Here is a 23,700-nt window from a genome sequence, read left to right on the forward strand (position 1 = left end):
CCTCCGAACTGGTTCGGAACCTGGCCGGTCCGGCACTGGGGGGGGGGGGTCTAGCTTTAAGGGTGGGGGGGTAGTACTTATCCCTCCCGCCGTTCTTCCCCCTCCGGCACTCCAGTTAAAAGTGAAGTTTTGGGGGCGGCAGCGTTCCTCCCTGCCTCCCCTGCCCCCGTCGTTGCCTGGAAGTAGAGTAAAGTACCAGCATGCATGCGCCCGTCGCGGCGCAGTGCACCGCGATGGGCACATGCGTGCTGGTACTTTACTCTACTAATTCCTAATTCACTTCAGCTGGCTTAAGTGATCCCTTCAGTACAACTTGGAATTTGTGGATTCAGTGAAGTCCACCATAGGCACAATGCCAGTGTGTGGAAGGACTGAAATGGGACATAATGGATGTTCTCTCTTCCTACCCTCCTGTGTGCACAGGCCTTGCACTAAACTGTTGGGGGAAGGAGAGGTCTCTGTGCACACCCATATTCCTGTCAGCCTACCACCACCTCTTGATGAAGGAGCATGTGCCAGGGGGATAGGGAAAATATAGTGCTTGTTAAAGCCAGTTATCTCTCCACATGCAGTGGGCTGGATCATACCCTTTATACAGGGTCCCCTCTTCATTCGCAGGGGTTCTGTTCCCACCAATAAGCTTATGGGAATCAAGGGGTCAGGTTCCTTTCTCTTAATTTAAAAAATGCCAAAAGAGCAGGAAGGGAGCAGAAATAAGGGCAGTAACACACAGTCCCTTAGTCTCCAGGAATGCCCTCCAAATCCTCTAATTTTCCACTTTAAAACTATTTTTTTTTAACCAAGAAAAGCCACAAAATGGCTCTGTGCTTCAAAAGGGCGGCCAGAAATCACATTAGAAGTCATTTCTGATCACTCAGGAACTGTGGGTAGGTGAAATTTGCCTATATTTCCTGCTGCAGATTTTAAAAAGATCCATCTGTAGATACAAGAAACCATGATCCCCAAAACCACAGATAATGAGGGTCTCCTGATGGATGGTACACTTACACACACACACACACACACCCCACACCCCACCTTAGATCCTGGATGTGCAGTGGCAAAATTTTGGCTCAAATACTAGACTGTGTGGCTGGGAAAGCATGTAATTCTGAACATGGAAAACCTTGACTACATAAATAAAGAAGTCTTATATTCAGTCTCAAAACGGAATGACAGTTGCTTAGATATATCAACATTTCAAGCTCTCCAATGTATAGTAATTTAAATTTTGTATGAGAACAGCCTTTTCTCATGTAAAGCAACAATGGAGGTGTAGAGAAACATATTCCCCCTCATGAAATCCCCACATTCTTAATTAATCACTGACTTGGAGAAGGGAGTAAAAGAGCATGTAACAGGATTTCCTTTTAACCAAGATGGGAGATTATTAGGACTGTCAACAAGTAAACATTTTAAATTGATTAATCACCTAGTTTAATTGACCTGCTAAATAGAAATAAATTTGTAGACTGCCAAAACCTCAAAAGAAGTCACTTTCTAAGTATATTAGAAGTAAGGTATAATTTCTCTAGTGTGCAAGAACACTAGTGTTCAATTTAATGAACAAAAGCTCCCATTCATTCTAAGAACAAAGGCCAACTCTAATATTTGTATCAAGGTGGGAATCTGAAATAAATAATACTAGTGGACCCGGGCACAGAGCATTTGTGCCTCTTGTTGGGCCCAGCCACCCCCCCTGCAATGCCGCCGCCATTTCACCCCGGGGGGCCAGGGCATCCTGCCGCTGCCTCCCTCTGCCTCGCCATCCTCCTCCTCGGGGTGGTGGGGCTTCGCCTGCCTCCCGCCGCCCGTCATCCTCTCGTCCTCCTCCTCTGGGCGTTGCCCTCCACCCCCCGCCCATCCTCCTCCCACTGCCCATCATCCTCTGCCTATCATCCTCTCACTCTTCTCCTCAGGGCTGCATCGCCACCTCCTCCGCCTCACCGTCCTCGGGGTGGCGGGGCTTTGCCCGCTGCCCGCCCACCCGCCGTCCTCTCACCCATCAACCCAACCACTTCTAGGCATCACTGCCCCAACTGGCTCCTGGCGCATGCTCTGCCTTCCTGCCCTGGCACCTGTCGTTCACTCTGGGCCCGCCATTGGTCGCGGCTGCAGCAGGGGCGGAGCTTGCCACATCCCCATGCATCCCCTCTACAGGAATTAATTATATAGATTTTCTTTCAGAATTATACACCAGTGGCAAAATGATAAAAGATGATCAAGCTCAATTCTCATGAGGAGTGAGAGAAAATTGAGAATTAAAAGAAGTCTTGGCACTGATTTCAGTTGCTAGATTCCACTGCTTGTAGTTATAGAAGTTTTACACTGAAATGATCTGATAGTTTTGGTTACAGGAAAGAAAAAAAATCTTTTCCTGTCAGATTTTAAACAGGGAGAAAAGAGCCAACATGTCGGTGAGGCCTACATGGTGATGTCTCCTTCAGTCTTATTTGGAGAGGGCAAAATATAATCTGCTATTAAAATTTTAAATTATTGACCTACCAATTACATTGATTAAAGTTTACACAGCTAGAGACTGCAGAAAAGACAATGAATGGTAGTGCAGAGATCTAGACCATAAAATGTCATTTCAGTAACCTGCAGTTCATCAAGTGTTTTTGTATACTTTATAGCTATCTTGATCTTGAAAGAAAGTCATAAATCAGTTCAGCCTTAGATCAGATTTGAGTTGTTTTCCTGTCCATTTCATCGAATGGAGGGAAGCTCAACTGTCCCACTGAGGCTTTTGTATTTCACAATGAAGATAATGCATAAGACCCGTGATTATGTTCTCTTGCATTTTTTGGAAAATAAATTATGGAACCTGAAGAAAGCATGGTCTGGTTATGATCAGGACCGCAGTGCTTGGTTGATAAAGGAATAACTTTTCCCCATATGCCCTTTTCCAATTAAAATTAACCCCCACCCACCCTGCTTCTATTTGTCATGGAGGTGTAATAGCAACTTGCTTAGATTTTAATTGGGAACCGAAATTGATGGAGAAGGTTAATACTCCCCTCCCCAAGCTCCAGTTCCAGTCTGAGTCTCCATTAAGTCTTGCTTCTAATCTTCCCCTCAAGAACAAGTCCTTTCCTCTTCCTATGTGACAGCCCTTCAGACATCTCCCCTTCAACATAATGCATCTTCAACCAGCTTGGTTTCCAGACCACTCACTATCTGTGTTGTCCTCCTCTGAATCCATTTCAGTTCATCAATTTATTTCATAAAATCTGGTGCCCAGAACTGGGCACAGTATTTCAAGTGAGGTCTGACCAGCACAGATTAGAGTAGAATGATTGCTACTTGTAACCAGTGTTCCCTCTAAGTCAGGCCTGCTCAATTTAGGCCCCCCCAGCTGTTTTTGGATTACAACCCCTAGAGTCCCCAGCCACAGTGTCCAATAGCCAGGGATTATGGGAGTTGTAAACCAATATCTGCAGGAGAGCCAAAGTTGAGCAGCCCCTGCTCTGAGGCATGCACATGTGTGTGTGCACACAAGTTGTTTGAGGTCCGCTCAGTCAATTTTAGATCCCGCTCATATTGAATCAGGAAGGCTCCATTCTGAATGCATGTGTGCACACACTGCCTTGATATTGCCCCCGCCCCCCTAACAAAACCTATTCTGTGCACAAATGGAAAAAATTAGAGAGAACACTGCTTGTGACTTGGACACAATGTCTCTGTTAATTTTCTCCAGGACTGCATTTGTCTTTTTTAGTAGCTCAGTCACATTGCCGGTTCATGTTCAATTTCTGTTCTATTAAGAGGCTTAGATCCTTTTCATGTATGTTGCTTCCAAACCATACCTCCCGCATCCTATACCTGTGCATTTGGTTTTTCTGACCTAGATGCAAGACTTTTCATTTGTCTCTTAACTTCATTTGTTGGTTTTGGTCCAGTGTTGAAGGCTTTCATGTTATTTTGAAACCTGATTCTGTCTTCTATCCCCCACTTGCCATCTGCAAATTTAGTAAGCATTCCCTCTACAGCCTCCTCTAAATAATTTATAAAAATATTTAACCGCACAGAGCCCAGGACAGAGCCTTGTGCCATTTCATTTGATACCTTGCTCCAGGTTGGTGCAGCACCATTAGTGATTACTTGGGTATGGTTGTTCAAGCAGCTGTGAATCCGCTGAATAGATTAATCATCTAGCCCACATTTAACCATTGTGTCAAGATACATTATCTCTGCTGCATTCTCATGATCTATTTAAAAAGTAAGTCCATCAAAAAAGGAGATGATTAATATGGCATGACTTGTTCTTGATAAACCCATGCTAGCTTCTAGTAAATAACACATTGAGGGCGCTTCACACAAGTGGTTTGAAGTGCCTCATGGTGGTTTGCAGGGACAATCAAACAGGTAACCCTAGGCGACCGGATCAGCCGCCCACATGACTACCAGCTCCATCATGGAGCTGGTAGGGGCTGCGGGGATTGGGGGCTGCTTGGCCCCCGGAAGTCCCAGGATGCCCCGTGTGAGGTATAAGTTGTTCTGTGATCTTGCCAGGTATCAGCATTAAGCTGAGTGGTCTGTAGTTTTCCAGATCCTTTTTTTGAAGATGGGAACAATATTTGCTTGATTTCTTGCAGCTCGCCCATTCTCTAGGAGTTACCAAAAATGACAGGCAACAGCTCTGAGGTCACACGTGCAAATTCTTTCAGTACCCTGGGATATAATTCATCTGGCCTTGGAGATTTAAACTCATTTAAAGTAACTAGGCAGGATTATCTCCTTTCTTCATCATGCAACTGTTGCCTGTTTGGGCTAAATTTCCCTTGTTGGAAAAGACTGGTGTAAAATAGGAGTTAAGCAGCTCTACCTTCTCTTCATTGCCCATTACCATTTCAGTATCTTTTTCAAGCACTTCCTTGACCTATTATTTCAAACATATCTGAAAATTGTTTTGGACATTCCTCTCAAGCCTCAGATGATTCTGAGCCTTGCTCTTCTTGACATTACCCTTCTTGACATCCCTAAATGTTTGATTGACTCCTTTGTATGCTTCCTTGGTTGTGTGACCCTCCACCCATTTCCTATTCATACCATTTTTGTTTCTTCACTGTTCAGAGAGCTCTCTGTGCATCCACAGGGTTTTCTTTAAAAAAAAATGTTTTGCATGTTTCCTTCTCATGGGAAATCTTGTCTTCAGTATTTCACTTTTCAGAAACTTCCATTCCTGTTGCAGATCCTTCTGTTTTTGGTTTTCTAACCATCCTACCTAATTTTTCTCTGAGCTCATTATAATATACTTTTCTGAAATCCAAGGTACATGTCTGACTTGCTTTAATTTTCCTCCCCTTGATATGAATTCCAAGATTATGTGATCACTTACAAGGATTCTTCCACTTTCAGTTCTTCAGCTCATTCATCCTTGTTGGTAAGGATCAAGTCCAGGATAGCCAACCCTCTTGCTTCTCCTTCAATCTTCTGAAATGAAGTTGTTAGCAAGGTCAGTAGTTTATTGGACCTCTTTCTCTTAGCAGAGTTAGGCTTTCAGGAAATGTCAGGATATTTGAAGTTTTCCATTACAACTATCTCTTGCCTCTGAAAGTTTGGTAGCCTGATTTAGGAAGCATTAGCCATGTCTTGGCCAAGTAGTCTATAATAAACTTCCACAATCTTATTTTATTTTTACTGAGACACTTACAAGAGTTTCCATGTTCATATCCATGGATGTTTGTGTAGATGAATACACAGAGGTATATACTCTGAAAATAATGCTTAACTTGGTGGGGGGGGGGGCTCCAAAAGCCTTTATGCTCCAAAATTACGTAGGTGCATTTCTGTGTAGACATTCTTAATATATAATGCAAATCCATCTCTCATATTACTAGCCCTGCTCACTACACATTTTAGGTGCTTCAGTGAACCACTCAAAGAAGATAAACTTAACCATTTTCCTAGCCTGCTTGGAAGAGAAGTTGCAGCACCATTCCAAAGGTGATAGAATTCCCCATAGTGCCTTCAGTTCATTGCAAGACTGTATTGGACTAAAGGAAATGCCCCTCTGATTGCATCTGAGCATATACAGAGAGATTTGGGGCAGACCAAAGTAATAGAATAAAACAGACAAGTAAAAAGAATGCTAGATCTCGTTCTCCCATGTATGTTGATGATAAGTCCCAAGGCTAAGTTGAACTTCTCACCTTATTTCCTCCCCACAGTTAACAAAATCAAGTAAGTAATGCCAGAAATCGCTTTGTCTCTCCCTCCCATCTTCAGGTGATTGCTTTTAGCAATCGTTTGTGAAACATTTCTTTTGTTTAAGGAGCACACTGTTCAAACACCTTGAACATAACCTAATCAATACTCAATATTAATGCCTTATATGGAGCAAGCATGCTCCAGTGACTGCCGCCATGGAGCAACCATCTGCATCCTTCTCTCTATACTTATGCAAACACTTCAATCTTGCACAGGGTATGTATGTATGAAACTATAAAACTCTCCCAAAAGAAGGGATAATTTCCTTTCACTCTAACACATCCATTATTTCATTGATCTCTGCACCCCACGCTGCTCGGATGCACTCCATTGCTCACCACTTGCTTGAGCCAGCTTGAGAATAAGACCCCAGCTAGAGCAAGTAGCTATGAAAAACTGCTTTCCTCTTTCCCTGTCTTTCACTCCCATACCCTGTCTCCTTCCCAGCACTAATGTGCTTTAGGAATTAACCACCTTGTTTTCACTTTCTGTGCCCCTATTACCCCTCAATAAAGCAACTCTTTCTTTTGGGGACAAATGTCTACACCGCGACCAACTCCCCCAAAGTACTTTAAGGTTAATATAGCTGTTGGCTGGTCTGCACCTATTTGGAGCTGATTTTCCCCACTTTGAGCCAAGCATAGTCACGAAGGATGGTTACAATCACACTTTCACGCAGACCTATTAACAACCTTTCTGTTGTGAGCATTCCTTTTAAACATAGCGTATCTGTACCCTATAGTTGGATAATACTTAACTATATTGTTAAGGATATAGGAATGTGCTCCCTGCTGTGTGCTTTGGAATGCGCTCGCTGCTGAAATAAGAGCATCTCCTTCTCTGTTTGCTTTTAGGAGGACGTTGAAGACATACCTGTTTTCCCAAGCTTTTAACTGAAATTTAAATTTTAAATTTTAATGTGTGTTTTTATGTATTGTGATTTTTATCTGTTTTTATGAATTTTTAATGTTTTGTTTTATATTATGTTTTAATCTGTACATCACCTCGAGATTTCTATATTAGACGACATAGAAATGCAATAAATAAATGAATAAAATATTCCAATTGTGAATCTTATCCTATCAATTTTTAGCAATATCTATCAGATCATAATTACCTTCCTATATTAGGATTTCAAGTTCTTCCTTTTTGTTTCCCATACTCTGCATTAGTGTAGAGGAAGTGGTAGGTGGGTTGTCTGAGTCTTGGGAAACTCTGCATGAAATTCTGCTTGAATTTGTCCGGAATCCAACACACCTTCTACCATGACATTCCAGGTGTGTGCATAGCTACGTCTGTCCCTCTCAGTAGGGAGTCATCCACCATCATGGCATGTCTCCTGTTCCTCAGGACAGAATAGAATATATTATTGGGAAAAGAATAGATAATATGGGTAACACAGAACAAAATGAGTAAGCATTGGCGATCTCCATTTTCACTTCTAGCAAGAACCGTGCAGTCATATGGAACAAAGATCCAGTTTATTGTGGAGAGGTGGGAGGGGGGTGTTTAATTTTTTTGCTGTAAACCGCCTTGGGATTGTTTTAATGAAAGGTGGTATATAAATATAATGAATGAATGAATAAATAAATAAAGTCTCTTGCTTTTGAAATATATTTGGGTTTGTTTGGGGTCTGATGTCTGTCTTTCTTTGGTTTGCAGGAATAAATCTGCATCAGTGACTCTGGATGTATTGACTGCCTGTCTTGGAGTACAGTTTACTTGCTCCACTTTGGAATATGGTGCCTAACTTCAGCATCTCAGTATTTGTTGTGCCAGCAGTAATTCTGAGCTGCTTGATGTCATCAACGGAGGCAGATAGTAAGTAGCACTCTAATGAGAATATTTTACAGCTAAGAAAAATTCAGCAGGTGTTATCCATCAATCTGTGAATAGATTAACTTCTCTATATTGGGAAGGGGCCTGGGTTATAGCCCAGCAAAAAATTACTTATGTTCCCAAAAGGTATCCATCAAAGAAGGTGATGGGACCAACATATTTCTTCATTTATCCCAAACTGCAGGGGAAAGAAGTTATTTTGAAGAGATTATAGGTATTATTTCTAAGTTACTGTGTTACTTCTTCCATGGTGAAGCTGTTTAAATCAGGGGTCCCCAACCTGTGGCCCTCCAGATGTTGTTGAACTACAACATCATCCCCAGCCACAATAAATTGTAGCTGGGGGTGATAGGAATTGTAGTTCAGCAACATCTGGAGGGCCACAAGTTGGGGATCCCTGGTCTAAATATTCACATTCCAGAAAATTGTTTTTTGTTGTTGTTGTAGTCTAGGTATATGTCTGAGTTAAATGGTATCATAATACTCCTGCAGAAATGGAAGACCCATGTCTCCTTCTTTGAGTGATCCACACATTATAGTTATATTTCTCCTGGCTTTTTCTCTATTCCTGATAAAGTTATATAGAAATGTTATGCCTTTAGGAATAGGCATGGAATTGATTGAAACAAAAACAACATTTTCACAAGTGTTGCCATTTTTATCAATTGACTCTGTTGAATCCAAGAGACATATAGGTGATTATTTCAAAGCAGATAATATTTTATTTTATAAGACAGTTGTCCATAATTATTATTTTATCAGGTCTGATTCATACATATACTTAAAGATTTCCAGGGTTGGCTGTTCTGTTGGAATTAGATCTTAATATAATTTTTAGATTCCTGCATGAAATATGTTTGGAATATATTTGTTTTGGCCTGAAATTGTAAGGCCAGATACAATGGTAAACTGTTGGGGTTTTTTTCTTCCTTTTTTCCTAATTCAGAAATACCTACTCCAGGGCTGGTTTTGTTTGTTTGTTTGCATTTATATCCTGCTCTTCTGCCAAGGAGCCCAGAGTGGTGTACATGGTTATGTAGCTCTCCATATCATCAATAAATAGACTTATTTTGTGTGAGTTGTAGGGATGTGCCCTAACTGGGAATCAAGCACGTTTTGGGAAATTGGGAGGAGAACTTTAAGGAAAAGGAGAACAGGTCCTTACCTGCTCTCCGCCACCCCAGCAGGAAGCTGCATGGGGCGGTGGAGAGCAGGTAAGGACCTGCTCTCCTTAAAGTTCCCCTCCCAATTTCCCCAAACATGGTTGAACCACGCTTTGAACCACTGTTCAGGCACATCCCTAGTGAGTTATGCCCAGCAGATATTCCTTGTATTTTAACATTTTCTCTTATGGCTTTAACAAGTGGTTCTGTTATTAAACAGTCATGGAGATAAGGGACATCTCTGTCTGGTGCCTCTTGAGACAGGAAATTCTTTTGAATGGGTTAACTTTGATGTGAACCAAGGTGTGAGAATATTGTGCTTGTAGTGCCAATCTGAACTGAAGCAGTGTCCAAATCCCTTTCTGTCTGGTAATTTAAAGAGATTTTTGTGTTCCAAGTGGTCAGATGCCTTTTGCCATTTGGCATCCAATAACAGATCTATTAAGGCGTACCTTGGGTTTTTGCATGTACGGATCATATTTAAGGTTCTTCTAATATTATCCGATAGCTTGCAGTCCACATGTACATATTGGATAATAAATTTATTTAATATTCTTGTGATGTAGATATCTTCATGATCTGGTTGAGCAGTGACATGGTTAAGATTCCACCTTAGTGGTGTCTTTATCTGGTTTCAGGATCATCACTTTTCTTGTTTCCCTTTGTGTTTCTGGGATCTTCCCTTTCTTCATCATTGCGTTAAGAGTTTTTAACACATTGCTTACTAAGTTGTGTCTGAAACTTCTTACAGAATTCTGAAGAAAACCTATCTCTCTCAGGTGACTTTCCCATTTTTAATTTCTTAGTAACATCACATACCTCTTGTTCTGTGATCTCTTTTTCTAAAGTTCCAGCATGATTCTCTGATAGATGAAGATGTTTAGCCTTGCCAATAAATTGAGAAACAGTGTCCATTAGAGGAAAGTCTGAGGTGTAAATTTTTGAATAATGTTTTACAGATTCCCCTTAGATCAATTCTCTCTTGGTTATTTGTGTAGAAGTAGATAGTCTTAATGTCTTTCATTCCATAAAGCCATTTTTTCTAATAGTCTCCTAGTTAAAAAATTTCCTGGCTTTAGCTCCTTCTTTGTAGTAATTTTTGGGTAGATATAAGAGGGTTTTTTGAATTTGGAATGTTGTTAAGGGCACTCCACAGGTTATGCTAATATCAAAATAGTCATCAGTGGATTTGGTAGTATCACCAGTATCAACTGGTTATGAAGGGGTGTATGATTAAGGTGTCAATCAACCTCCTCCCTACCCCCTTTGTATACTTTTCTTTAGTCAGCAGTGTAGATTCTACCCAAGTATGATCAGACCATATCTTAGTTCCAATGAATGCACTTTGCATCTGCTAAGCGAAATTAGGAGAAGCTTAAAATAGAGTCCATTCTTGTGTAAATATCATGCCTACATAAATATGTGAGAATTTTTACCAGGATGTAAGGTTTTCCTAAAACTGCCAGGCCATATATCTATTATATATTTTGAAGAGTTTGTGTATAATAAAGTCTTACTTCCCGATTACCTACAGATACCAAATTTTGCATTCATAATCCTGCCACTTAAATTAGAGGCATATTTTAACTACTTTTTACATCGGAAAAGCTGGGAGAAAGGTTTAAAAAATTTTTTAGCCCAAATACTGAATATAATAATCATATTTTAACTGTTATTGTTCTCAACAGATTTTTTTATAGTAATCACATCAGTTCAAAAACTACATCATGCCCAAGATAATCAAAAGATCTTTCTCAGATTCAAATTTACTATGTAAAATGGATGATGTTTGATGTTCAGTAAAATGGATGATGTTTGAAGTCGAAATCCTACAAATTTAAAACTGCTCCTTTACTTCCCTTTTGCAAGCATGTTAATAACACTTTCTAACATATTTCATTTCTTGAATATTCGTTTAAGAGTAATCTCTGCAAAATTACTTTGCCTGGTCAACGATGGACCACAGCTCCCGCTGTGTTTTCACTGGTGAGATATGTCTTAAGTGGGCAACATCTTTTGAATTTCTTGATTTAACCCAGAAGGGATCTATTGCCAAATCAAAGTCACTCCCAATTAGCCATGTACCGGCTCCCATTTTGTACAATAATCAGAATACTTTCCTGTATAAAATAGTATTGGTCTTTATTGAGAGCATACAGTGTTTCTAGTTTAAGTGATAAACCATTTATAGAGCCTCTCAAAATCAGATATTGTTCTTTGGGATCAAGTATGGTTTCTAGTATTGTAAACGGAAGGTTTTAGCTGTGAGAATAGTTACTCCTCTTGCTTAGGAGGTGCCTGCTTCCCTGTATTGCTTAGTAAACCAAGAGGATTAATACCACCTTTTTATGTGTTTCCTGAAGAAAAACATCATCTCATTCTTTTAAAAGTAACTTTAAGATTCTATGCGTTTTCACTGGATTGCTTAATCCATTACGATTTAAATAAGAACAGCCCTGCTGGATCAGGCCCAAGGTCCAGCATCCTGTTTCACACAGTGGTGCAGATGCCTCTAGGAAGCCTACAGGCAAGAGGTGAGGGCATGCCATCTCTCCTGCTGTTGCTCCCCTGCAACTGGTATTTAGAAATATCTTGCATCTTAGGCTGGAGATAGCCTATAGCCACCAGACTAGTAGCCATTGATAGACCTATCCTCCATGAATTTGCCCAAGCTGCTTTTAAAGCCATCCAAGCTAGTTGCCGTCACCACATCCTATGGCACAGAAATCCATAGATTAATTTGTGTGCTGTGTGAAAAAGTACTTCCTTTTGTCAGTCCTAAATTTCTTGGCAATTAGTTTCATGAGATGACCCCTGGTTCTAGTGTTGTGAGAGTGATAAAAAATTCTCTCTACCAACTTTCTCCATACCATGCACGATTTTATAGACCTTTATCATGTCACCACTCAGTCTTTTTTCTAAACTAAGAAGTCCCAGGTGTTGTAGCTTTGCTTCATAAGGAAGATGCTCTAGGCCCCTGATCATCTTGGTTGCTCTCTTCTGTACCTTCTCCAGCTCTATAATGTCCTTTCTGATGTATGGTGACCAGAATTGTACACAATATTCCAGATGTGACCACATCAGAGTTTTGTAGAAGGGCATTATAATATTAGCATTTTTATTTTCAACCCCCTTTCTAATGATCCCTAATGTGGAATTGGCCTTTTTCACAGCTGCCGCACATTCACCATGACCCAAAGATTCCTCCCCTGATCAGTCACCAACAGCTCAGACCCCATCAGCGTGTATGTATTGTGTGTATTATGTATAATAAATGTGTGTATTATGTATAATAAATAAATAAAATGTGAATTTCAGGGGTTTTGCCCCAATATGCATCCCTTTACACTTGCTAACATTGAACCGCCTTTGCCATTTTATTTCCCACTCCTCCAGTTTGGATAGTTCCTTTTGGTAGCTCCTCACAATCTGTTGTGAATGTCACTACCCTAAATAGTTTAGTATAATCTGCAGATTTGGTCATTTTGCTGTTTACCCCAACTTCCAGATCATGTATAAATAAATTAAAAGGCACTCATCCCGGTACAGATCCCTGAAGGACTTACTTCTCTCCATTGTGGAAACTGTAATTTTACCTTTATTTTATTTTATTTTATTTATTTAACGTATTTCGATACTGCCCAAAACTTAGGTCTCTGGGCGGTTTACAACCAGATAAAAACAAAAGTAAAACATTTGTTAACAGAAACAAGAAATTTTAAAACACAGTTAAAATTTTTAAAAAACAGTATTCTAAAACATTAAAAACAATCAAAACAATGTCATTTAAAAGTCTGGGTGAACAGATGCGTCTTTAAGGACTGCTTAAAAGCTGTGAGAGATGGGGAGACTCTTATTTCACTAGGGAGTGCATTCCAAAGCCTCAGGGCAGCAATGGAGAAGGCCCATCTCTGAGTAGCCACCAGACGAGCCGGTGGCAAATGCAGACGGACCTCTCCTGATCTCAGTGGGCAGTGGGGTTCATGACGAAGAAGCTGTTCTCTTAAATCAGGGCCCAAACTGTTTATAGGTTATAACCAACACCTTGTATTTTGCCCGGAAACATATCAGTAGCCAGTGTAACTCCTTCAGTAAGGGAGTAATATGGTCTCTCCTAGATGACCCAGAGACCAGCCTGGCTGCAGCATTCTGGACCAACTGTAGTTTCCGGACTACGTAGAAGGGCAGCCCCAAATAGCACGCATTACAGGTTACCAGCAGATGTACCACTGTTTTGAGGTCATCCATCTCAAGAAACGGACACAGCTGATGTATCAGCCGAAGCTGATAGAAGGCACCTCTGGCCACTGCCTCAACCTGGGACACCAGGAAAAAACTCGGATCCAGAAGGACCAGAAACAGAAGATCCAGAAACAAGACTGCATACCTATTCCTTCTGGGGAAGTGTGACCCCATCCAGAACAGGCAAATCAAAATTGTCTCTTGAGTTTCGATCCCACACAATGAGTACCTCCATCTTATCTGGATTCAGTCTCAGTTAGTTATCCCTCATCCAGCCCATCACTGACTCCAGCAGGCATTTAAGGAGGTTATGCCCTCTCCCGATGATGCTGATATGGAGAAATAGATTTCTCCTACCCTTTGTCTCCTGTCTTTCAGCCAGTTACCAATCCACACATGAACCTGTCCACTAAATCCCATGACTGCTAAGTTTTCTCAAGAATCTTTGATGAGGAACTTTGTTGAAAGCTTTTTGAATGTCCAAATATACTATGTCACCTTTATCCACATGCCTGTTTACAATTTAAAGAACTCCAAAAGGTTACTGAGGCAAGATTTACCTTTGCAGAAGCCAAGCTGGTTCTCCTTCAACAAGGCCTGTTCTTCTATATGCTGAACAATCCTTGAGAATGCTTTCCATCAATATGCCTGAAACAGATGTTAAGCTTACCAGCCTGTAATTTCCCGGATCCCCCCTGGATCCCCTTTTGAAGATGGGTGTTGCATTGGCTACTTTCCAATCCTCTGTTACAGAGCCTGATTGTAGGGATGCTATATATTTTTGCAAGGAGGTCAACAATTTCATATTTGAGTTATTTAAGGACTCATGGGTGGATGCCATCTGGCCCTGATTATTTTTTTTAATTTTTACGGACAGTTTAGAATGTTTCTCATTCTCTGTCTGACTCAGTTCTTTAGAATAAGTAATCTTAAATCTACTGTTCATAAGATTTTCATGCCTTATTGGCCATGCATACATTGGGTAGAAACACCGTGATCTATTATTCTATACTTGACGTATAAGAAATGATAAATTATGTGATGACATCAAAGCAAACTCCCAGAATTGTTTTCTCACCCTTGGTCCCCAATGATTCATCCTCATTACCAAATTGGTAACATATCCAACACATTTCTACTTGAACTCCTCTCTCAGAAGGAGAAAACCATATAAAACCTAGCTCCACTACAGAATATAAGGATAGCATTCATGTATATAGCTCCTTTTTTCAGCCAGAGATTTCTCTGTGTATGTTTCTCCCAGTCATTTCAAAGTTAACCTATTATTTTTGCGTTTTCTCTTTTTCTACTATGAGTTCATATCCCTCTCCTTTTCTAGCTATTTTATTTCCTTGAATTATTTTCCTCTTTCTCTCTCAGGCATGCCAGGTCTAAGCCCGTGGTCTGTAGCAGAATACAGCCTTTTTCATTGCTCCATGTTGATAATAGGGATTCTTTATGTTTCACCATCAATTTGAATTGAAATCCCCATATGTATTTAATTTGTGCAGATTGGAACATATAAATAAGAATCTCCTTTTCGACATTGGCTATAACTGGATATTGGTGCTACAGTAGGGGAAAGAACTTCTTGATCTTATCTGTCTCCTTTTCCCTCCTCTTGTACATGTATCCACAAATCTGACTCAAATATCTCTTGAGGATATGTTTCCTTGATAGGAGGAGCACCTGCCCTACAGGCAATATCTGTTAGTGGAGCTATTCCATCCTCCACCTCAAGCAGATTAGCAAGCCATCTGTCTATAAAAGAGATTGCATCATTCCCCAGCTCTTTCTCTCCAAAACCATGAAAGCAAAGATTGCTAGATCTCAACTGCTTATCTAAATTTTCAGGTTCTAGTCTTGAAATTATTTCATTTGCTGAGCTCGGATTTCTGCTTGTTGTTCCCAGTTCCATTGCTGTGTCTTCGATTTTCCTCAAATCAAGGATTTATGTTTCAGTATGTTTGAGTTGTTTTTGTATTGGAGAAAGTAAACTCTGAAATTGGTCTGAAGTCATCCTCTTACTGAGCTTAAATTCTGTATCATCCACCACTTTCATCACATCCTCTTTTCCCTTTGAAACAGGATTGGGCTGTAGTTGCAGAAAAATGAAGTTTTTCATCACTACCCTCACCCCACCCCCGTACGAGGAATCTGGGTTTTCCATTATTATTCTTCCCGATTCTGCCTTCAGGAAAAGTAGGTTAAATGAGATTACGGTGAAATCCATTCTGGGGTGTAGGAGATTAGCTTCTAGGGTGGTGCTATGGTGATGACAGTTCCTCTCCTGCATGAGGTTATGGTTGTTGAGGGCATGAATTAAAGGGACAAAAGCCTATTATCTAGGATCATCCAAGAGCATCAAGATTCCCTGTTAACATCTCAGTTTTGTCTAGATTCATCTTAGTCTGCTGCCCCACATCTGCAAAGTTCTATGCTCCCAAGAGATCAACTCCACCCCCCTCCACTGATAGCAGATTTATCTGCATTTTTGTTCATGACCTCAGGTACTCCTTTTTTTCCTCCTCATCAGTTATGTATTTTTCCTTACTCCAGTGAGAGAGAAATTCCCTGTGATTTTTTCCCCTTTAGCATTAGCCAGCCTAGGATAATGTGAGCACCTGCTGCTGTCTTGCTGCCTGACGTTGGAGATGTAGAGGAAGACAGATGGGGTGGGAGGATGGCGTTCCTCCTTTTCCCACCCTCAGAGGCCAATTGCCATTGCTGCTGTTTCTGCATGGTTGGACTTTTTGCTAGCAATTAGCACTGCTGCAATTGATGAATTCATATTTTTTCTTCCAGAGTTACATGTAAGGGTGTTATATTCCTTTCACATTGTTCTAGTTATCAAGTTCTCCTCATGCTAGTAATGGCTTTCTTAGCTCATTTAATATAAGTTTGCAAAAGAATACCAGAAATAATGCAACGAAAGACACAGGCTTAATTTGTTTAGCTTTGAGGGCAGAACTGGGTGCCCTTCTGTTATCTGAAGCAGAATTCGCACTGCTCCAAAAAGGTCTGTATAGTGAATTTCAGTAGTGAAGGATCACACTGGGAAACTTTCAAGGCCAGAACACTTCCTCAGGTTAAAGCACCGATTGAATGTTTCCTTTTTAACATCTCTCCAAATACTTTTCTTAGAGCATATTTCTCCACAGGAAAAAAATGTTTGCTGCTTTGTGTTAAATGGGGCACAGAGTTGATTTTGTTTCAGATACCCAGATTGGGCAGCTGTGCCTTTCAAATCCATGCATTCATGTTCTGCTCCATGTGTACATGCTTTTTCTTGCACAGAGGTTTTATTTTAAAAAATCTATATTGCCTATATTGCTTAAGGCAATGGACAACATAAAATCATAAAACCTAATCATAACTGTATTTAATATTTAAAAACCCAAATAAAATCAAAACAGTCAGGTACCACAGGTCACAAGAGAAATAAAATGAGATTATTTTCATGTAAGAAAAATGTCACACTTCCCTCAGTAGCAGTCATGGGGCAAATTTCAGCTCCCACCAAACATTTTGTACAATAACTCAAAGGTTTTTAATTTTGTAATGTTGTCCCTTATAGCACATTGTCACTGGCACACCAGTACACAATACCCCTAAATACAGAGTTGCTATTATAAATGGTTTGAGGTCTGTAGATGAAAAGGTGCCAGGGCTTTGTTTCTCAGGTGTGAGCGATCTTTTCCTACTTGGATGTAAAGGTACCCCTGCCCTGTTGTCATAAATGGACTAATGCCTGCTTACACATCTTGCCTCGGCATGTTTAACTAGATTTTGCAAATAGAGCTCGGGGTTCATGCCAAATTTCATTCACACCTCTTCTGGTATCCTTGGTATCATCTTGATAGCCCCATATCACATAATGCTTTTGCCACATTTTTTTGCAAAATACCTCTTTGGTGACCTTTCTGTTTCCAGGATACCATGCCATCTCACCCTTGAGCTTTGCAGAAACACTTCATTCACAGCTATTTTGCTCACCTTAATGGCCCTATCTCACATCCCACAGTAGAGCAGAAGACTACACAATGTGGATGTATGGGATACATAAATTTCTCATGATAGCAACAATATCATGACATATATTGAGGGGTATGAAGCATCCCTGAGATATATTGGAGTACCTCTACCCGAGGACAACGAAATCAGCAGCCATCATTTATTCTTGTACAGAATTATTGAATTACGATTTCCTGATTGAGAAGGCAGATTTTTCTGGAACTGCAACCTGGATGACCTTCACTCTTCCAAAACCATACAGATTACCATAGAGCTTGCTTGCATGTGATGGCTGGTTTGGCCTTGAAGTGTGACTCTAAATTCCAATTTTTCCCTTATCCACCCTCACTGGTGCTCTTGATAACAAGGCGATATTGTTCAGAGCAAATTGGTCTGAATCACTGCATTAGGGGGACAGAATGGAAGTGCATCAGCTGCAATTGGGCAGCACTGCTGAATGTTGGCAATTTCATTTTTCCTTGCTGTCTGTGTGACAGGCAGGAATCAAAGCAATCAAATGTCCAGTTAAGTGCTGGCGCTACCTGGAGATGGAAATTGTGTGTTTTACAGAAGAGACAAATCCACTGAAACATCATGCAGTTGTGGTTGTCGGTTTTCTGCAAACATAGAATATGCTGGTGAATAGCAATACAAAATAGTTACTGGGAAGAGGGAATCTAGAGAGGAACTGACTAATAACTCCATTTACTTATGTTTTAGTTTGGAGCCAGGCATTTGCAGTGTTGATGAGAATATATAATCTGTGTAAACATGACCCCCTCCCCCCAATTTGCAACCAGGCATTCCCTCTGCTGCTCCGAAGTCACTGAGAAGTACTGTAGGAATGTCAAACCCAATTAATATCTGCTAAGTGTTTGGGATTCCTCTGTTGGAATGTGATAGTGCAGAATAGAACTATAATTGACCTAGGTTCCTGGGCTTTGTGAGAGAATCGTGTGTAGCAATGGAACATAATTGATAATACAGCACAATGCATTTGGATCAGCTGTGCTGTATGTAGCTGAAAGAAGATTCCTGTGAAAGCATGGAACTAAGGGTCTCCCACTTGGAGAATCTGTTTTTGTTGTAGTTGCAGCAGATTTTAGTGCTGATGCTCTGACTACTTGATAATTAGGCAGCTGTACATATCGTGAAACATTACTGGGTGAGAGGAGACAGATTGTTGGAGTGTCATTTAGTGGTGCTAGCACAGGGGATGGCTTGGTCTCTCCTAGGGTTAAATTTGCAGGGTCATTACACAGTTGTAGTCATAACAAATCTGTATGTCACTCAGATATTTCAGGGTAGGGGGAGTTTGTGGATTACCCTTCTGCAAGAAAGAAAGTGAGAATTGTGTACTGGTGCATGTATCTTTAAGACTTTCTTTTTAAATATACAGATGCCAATTTGACAGAAAGTTTCCAAATTTTCTTCTGCAGAATTCAGGGCAGGTGGGGGGAATTATGAAATTTGCTCCGATGCTACTGTTTCTGTCAGGGTGACCCTAATTCCATTACAGCATTTTGGAGCCGATCCAGGATGATTGTTCTGCACTTTCTCTCTCGGCTTTTTCGTGTTTGTCTTTTATGTACCCTCTCTGCTTCCCCTTCTGTCAGCTCTTGACTGTACTGGGGAAAATAGCTGTGCAGATTTCATTTAATGTTCATTTCAGTTGTCAAAGAAAGGATGCTTTTTCTAGACTTCTGGAATATATTGCTTACTAAAACTCAAAACACTGCAAATCTTTTTCTGAAAACCAAGGAAATTAAAATCAATTCTTTCAGCAAAGGCTATTGGGACTGTTATATGTCTCCCCCTGCATACTTTATTAAGCTTTCTGTTTGAGGTTTTGGGTATGGCTTCCATTAGCTGAGGGCAGGTCTGGGTGACCCACCAGAGCTCTTTTTTCCATGCCAAGTGAGTTTCAGATTATCTCAAACAGAATTTCAAAGCCTTTGAAGAAAAAGCCACATCAGAAGTGACCTTGCATGATGGAGGAACAAAAGTCGAGCTTATATAAATGGAAGTGTGAACTAACATAGGATATGCTCAGTTACCTGCATTTGACTTCTTGACATTTGGGAGGAATTCTGTTTCTTTGGAGAAAGAGCATGGGCGGAGCTATAGTAAGAGAACAGTCTTGTCACTTGGTATTTACTTCACAGAATCTGGGGTTTATGGGAACCTGTGTAGTATGTACATTTCTCATATTCTCAGAAATTGTTTATACTATATAGAGCTGTGCACTTCATTCATTTTGCCAAATTGAAACCTACAACAAATAGCAAAATTGGGAGAGGGTTGGAGGAGCAGTTTCTTTTTATTGCTAGAGATAACTTTATAAAGTTAACTGACAGAATTAACTGGCACTTGCAGTTGAGGACTTTTGAGGTGAGTTATGGTGGCTCGGTTTGGAATTTACTTGGGAGAAACAGCATACTTCTTTAACTATTAGCGTTGGCCTTGACATACATCAATGTTTATCAGTTTAACTTGTGCCTTTGACTACTTGGTTGATGATTATTCTGCATCTGAGAAGTCCCAGAACTGACTGTTGCAGAGTAATTTTTCAAGGCAGATACACTCATTCTTTACCTCTGTGCTTGCTTGTACTTCCAGAATTGCTTGCACAATGTGGATAGTTTTAATAAGATGAAACCCACTTTCTAGTGTTTCTGAATTGCAAGTGATTAAGTATGGCTATCAACAACGTTATGCTTCAGCGGCTTAAAGCTTTTTCCATGTAAAGGACTTTATAGGAGAACTTGTAAAGAAAATGAACATATAAGGAAAGTTTGGAGTCTTTCCAGCTTGATTAGAGAAGAGGTCTGTATCTGTGGATCACTTTATCTTGTGTCTGCCTCTGAACACTCTGCATGATATTTACGTATTCAGATTATTCTCATAAGAGCCTTGACTCTTTCAACCTGTTTTGTGCTGTGCCAGGTACACAGGCACTATGATGTGGATATATTTTGTTTGTGGGCACATCTGTATTGCAGCCTTGCACACCCTCAGAACATTGCTAATCAAGAAGTGTGGAAATTGGTGGGGGGCAGGGAACCAAGTACATAGAAATGTCAAGTCTCTTGTCCCCTGAAATAAAAGGGTTTATCTTGCAATCAAAATCGCAGTCCATGTTGAGCTCACAATTGCTCCATTTGTCCCTGTTGGCCACAGGGTATGAGGGATCATTGCCGAAGTTGTTGGTAATGGTAATGGATTTTGTGCAGACTGGATGCATATTCAGCCCTTTTGTGTACTACAATTTTAGATATTCCCTTAGTATCTCTTTCTGGCAATAAGCATTGCATTCTTAAATGGACACTTTGGACTTCTTACCATTCTGTTTGATGTAACTGGAGGCTTTTCCTGGGAAGCAACGTTTCCGTCTGCATACTTCAGGCAAATAACGTACTGGAATCTTTGTCCCTTTTCTTTCTGTATGACAACTCAGTCACTTTATTTCCTCTCAGAGGGTTGGGGGGAGCTTAGTTTATCACTACTTTCCCTTAGTGGCTATCAAAAGGTGGGGCTGGCCTCTATGTAAATATCAAATGGTGGGGCAGGCAAGTGTCAAATTCCACTGAGGAAGAGGATTCTGAAGCAGGCAGAGCAAGAGGTACTATCCTTCCAGTAAAGTGTGCCGTTGAGTCCATTTCAACTCCTGGCACCCATAGAGCCCTGTGGTTTTCTTCAGTAGAATACAGGAGGCGTTTACCTCATGCCTAGTATGGAGGCTTATGGATCCGCTTGGATTCCAGACAGCCCTCGGGGAGTTCCCAGTGTCCTGAGCTGGTGATCCTGTCGAGGCCCTGGTTGATCTCTGGAATGGAGAGATGGCCCGGGCTGTTAACACGGTTGCTCCTAAACTCCCACTCCAGCTTTGTAGAGCCTGTTTGGCTCCTTGGTTTTCCTTGGAGCTTAGGGCAATGAAACAACTCGGACGATGGCTTGAACGACGCTGGAGGAAGAGTCGTGCTGAATCTGACCGAACATGGGCTAGAGCCCATTTTAGGGACTACTCCATGGTGGTGGAGGGGCGGGGGCGAAGAACTGTTTTTTCTCCACCTCCATTGCATCTGCTCAGTGCAGACAAACATTGCTGTTTCGTGTCACAAAAACATTGCTCCACACGTCCCGCCAGGTAATGGGGGAGGAATAACCTACAGCCCATTGTGATCAGTTTGCTTGCCACTTTGCAGATAAAGTTGCTCGCATCCTTGCTGACCTGGACTCCAGAGTTTTGGCAGTTCTGGCAGACGTGCCTCTGGTACCATTTGGTCCTGTTGTGTTGGATTCTTTTCAGTTGGAGCGGCCTGAGGATGTGGACAAGATCCTGTGCAGTGTGTGAGCAACATCGTGAGCTCTTGACACTTGCCCTTCATGGCTAATAAAAGCTGTCAGGGAGGGGACAGGCAGATGGTTGGAGGTGATTATTAATGCCTCTTTAAGGAAGGGCAGGATGCCATCGTGCCTCAAGGAGGCGGTGGTAAGACCATTATTACAAAATGCCTCCTTTGATCCCTCCAACCTGGACAACTATAGACCTGTATCTAACCTTCCCTTTTTGGGCCTGGTGATAGAGTGTATGGTAGCATCCCAGCTGCAGATCGTTTTGGATGATATGGATTATCTGGACCCTTTTCAATCTGGCTTCTGCCTCGGATATGGGACTGAAACTGCCTTGGTCGCTCTAGTAGATAATCTTCACTGGGAGCTAGACAGGGGAGTGCATCCCTGTTGGTTCTGCTGGACCTCTCGGCAGCATTAGATACCATCGACCATGGTATCCTTCTGAATTGCCTCTTAAGTATGGGAATTGGAGGTACTGTGTTGTAGTGGCTCCGTTCCTTTCTGGGGGGGAGGGTCCAGAAGGCGGTGCTGGGGGACTACTGCTCGGCCCCATGGCCATTGTCCTGTGGGGTCCTACAGGGTTAGATTTTGTATTCCATACTGTCTAACATCTATATGAAGCTGCTGAGAGAGGTCATCTGGAGACTTGAACTGAGTTGTCAGCAATATGCAGGTGACACTCAGCTCTAGCTCTCCTTGTCACTTGATCCTAGGGAGGCAGTGGATGTCTTGAATCGGGGATTGGAGGCAGTGATGGGTTGGATGTGGGCTAATAAACAGAGACTGAATCCAGACAAGATGGAGGTAATGTTGGTCAGGAGGAAAGCTAATAAACAGATGAACAGTTGCAGCAAACCAGTTCTTCCAATGCTATGGCCTATCACAAAATCCCCTCTTCAGCATCTTATATAATTTCGTTGGTAATCTGAGTTGTGCTCCAGTATCTCATTGAACTTTGCTGGCTGAAGTCACGCGATATCTTGGGTTTGATGTACTGATTGTGATTGTGGCAGTGTTTCTTGCATAGTATTTTAATAGCTTGTGATTTATCGCTGTTTACATTGCAGAACTACTGTCTGTTTTCCTGGGTAAGCTTGTCTCAGGGATTTGCATGTTTCTGTGCATCACATGTTAATATCTTACCTAAGCTTTCTGCCTGGAAAGCTTGCATATTGTAATTAATATTTGCTCAGATATTCTTGGTTCCATGGCAAGGACAGGAAGATCATGGAAAATCCAGTCTTCTATAAGCTTTGAATGACTAGATGTAAATTCATGAGGGGGTGAGGGGCATGTATTGAGGACAGAGAATGTCTCCAGGAGATCTTGTTTATTCTTACTCATTCTATCTTCTTTTAGGTTCGTTTCCTATATGCTGGTCTGTTTTCTAGAGTATTGGTTTTAAACAACAGCCTGCAGCTGTTAAACAGAATGTAACATATCATAGTCCATGGTCAGATCTATTATTATTATTAATTCAATTTCTATACCGCCCTTCCAAAAATGGCTCAGGGCGGTTTACACAGAAATAATAAATAAATAAGATGGATGGATCCCTGTCCCCAAAGGGCTCACAATCTAAAAGAAACATAAGACAGACACCAGCAACAGTCACTGGAAGTACTGTGCTGGGGGTAGATAGGGCCAGTTACTCTCCCCCTGCTAAATAAAGAGAATCACCACGTGATTGCCAAGTTAGCATGGGGTTATTGCTAGCATGGGGTTAGCAATCTACCAGATTGTTGCCACCTGATTCGGATATACATACACGTGTCTGTTAATCTAGGAGCCAGCCCAAAATTCAGAAGCCAGTCAATACTTGGATACTTGGCAAAACTACTGGACTTATTGACAGACATAGTCAAGGGAGAGA

At 41.2% G+C, this 23,700-nt stretch overlaps 1 protein-coding gene across 22 annotated transcripts in view; it reads left to right on the forward strand.

Moving 5' to 3' along the window:
- Window positions 1-23,700, forward strand: part of PTPRF (protein tyrosine phosphatase receptor type F) — a 759,513-nt gene that overhangs the window by 303,144 nt on the left and 432,669 nt on the right. For all 22 annotated transcript variants that reach the window (XR_008305992.1, XM_053244735.1, XM_053244734.1 and 19 more), the window contains one exon: window positions 7,876-8,034. Coding sequence is in view for 21 of the 22 variants with exons in the window: in XM_053244735.1 (XP_053100710.1) it covers window positions 7,953-8,034 (82 nt within the window). In the remaining variant the exon portion in view is untranslated. The remainder of the gene's footprint in view (window positions 1-7,875; window positions 8,035-23,700) is intronic.

Source organism: Hemicordylus capensis, chromosome 4 (assembly GCF_027244095.1).
Source record: "Hemicordylus capensis ecotype Gifberg chromosome 4, rHemCap1.1.pri, whole genome shotgun sequence".
NCBI classification, from domain to species: Eukaryota; Metazoa; Chordata; class Lepidosauria; order Squamata; family Cordylidae; genus Hemicordylus; species Hemicordylus capensis.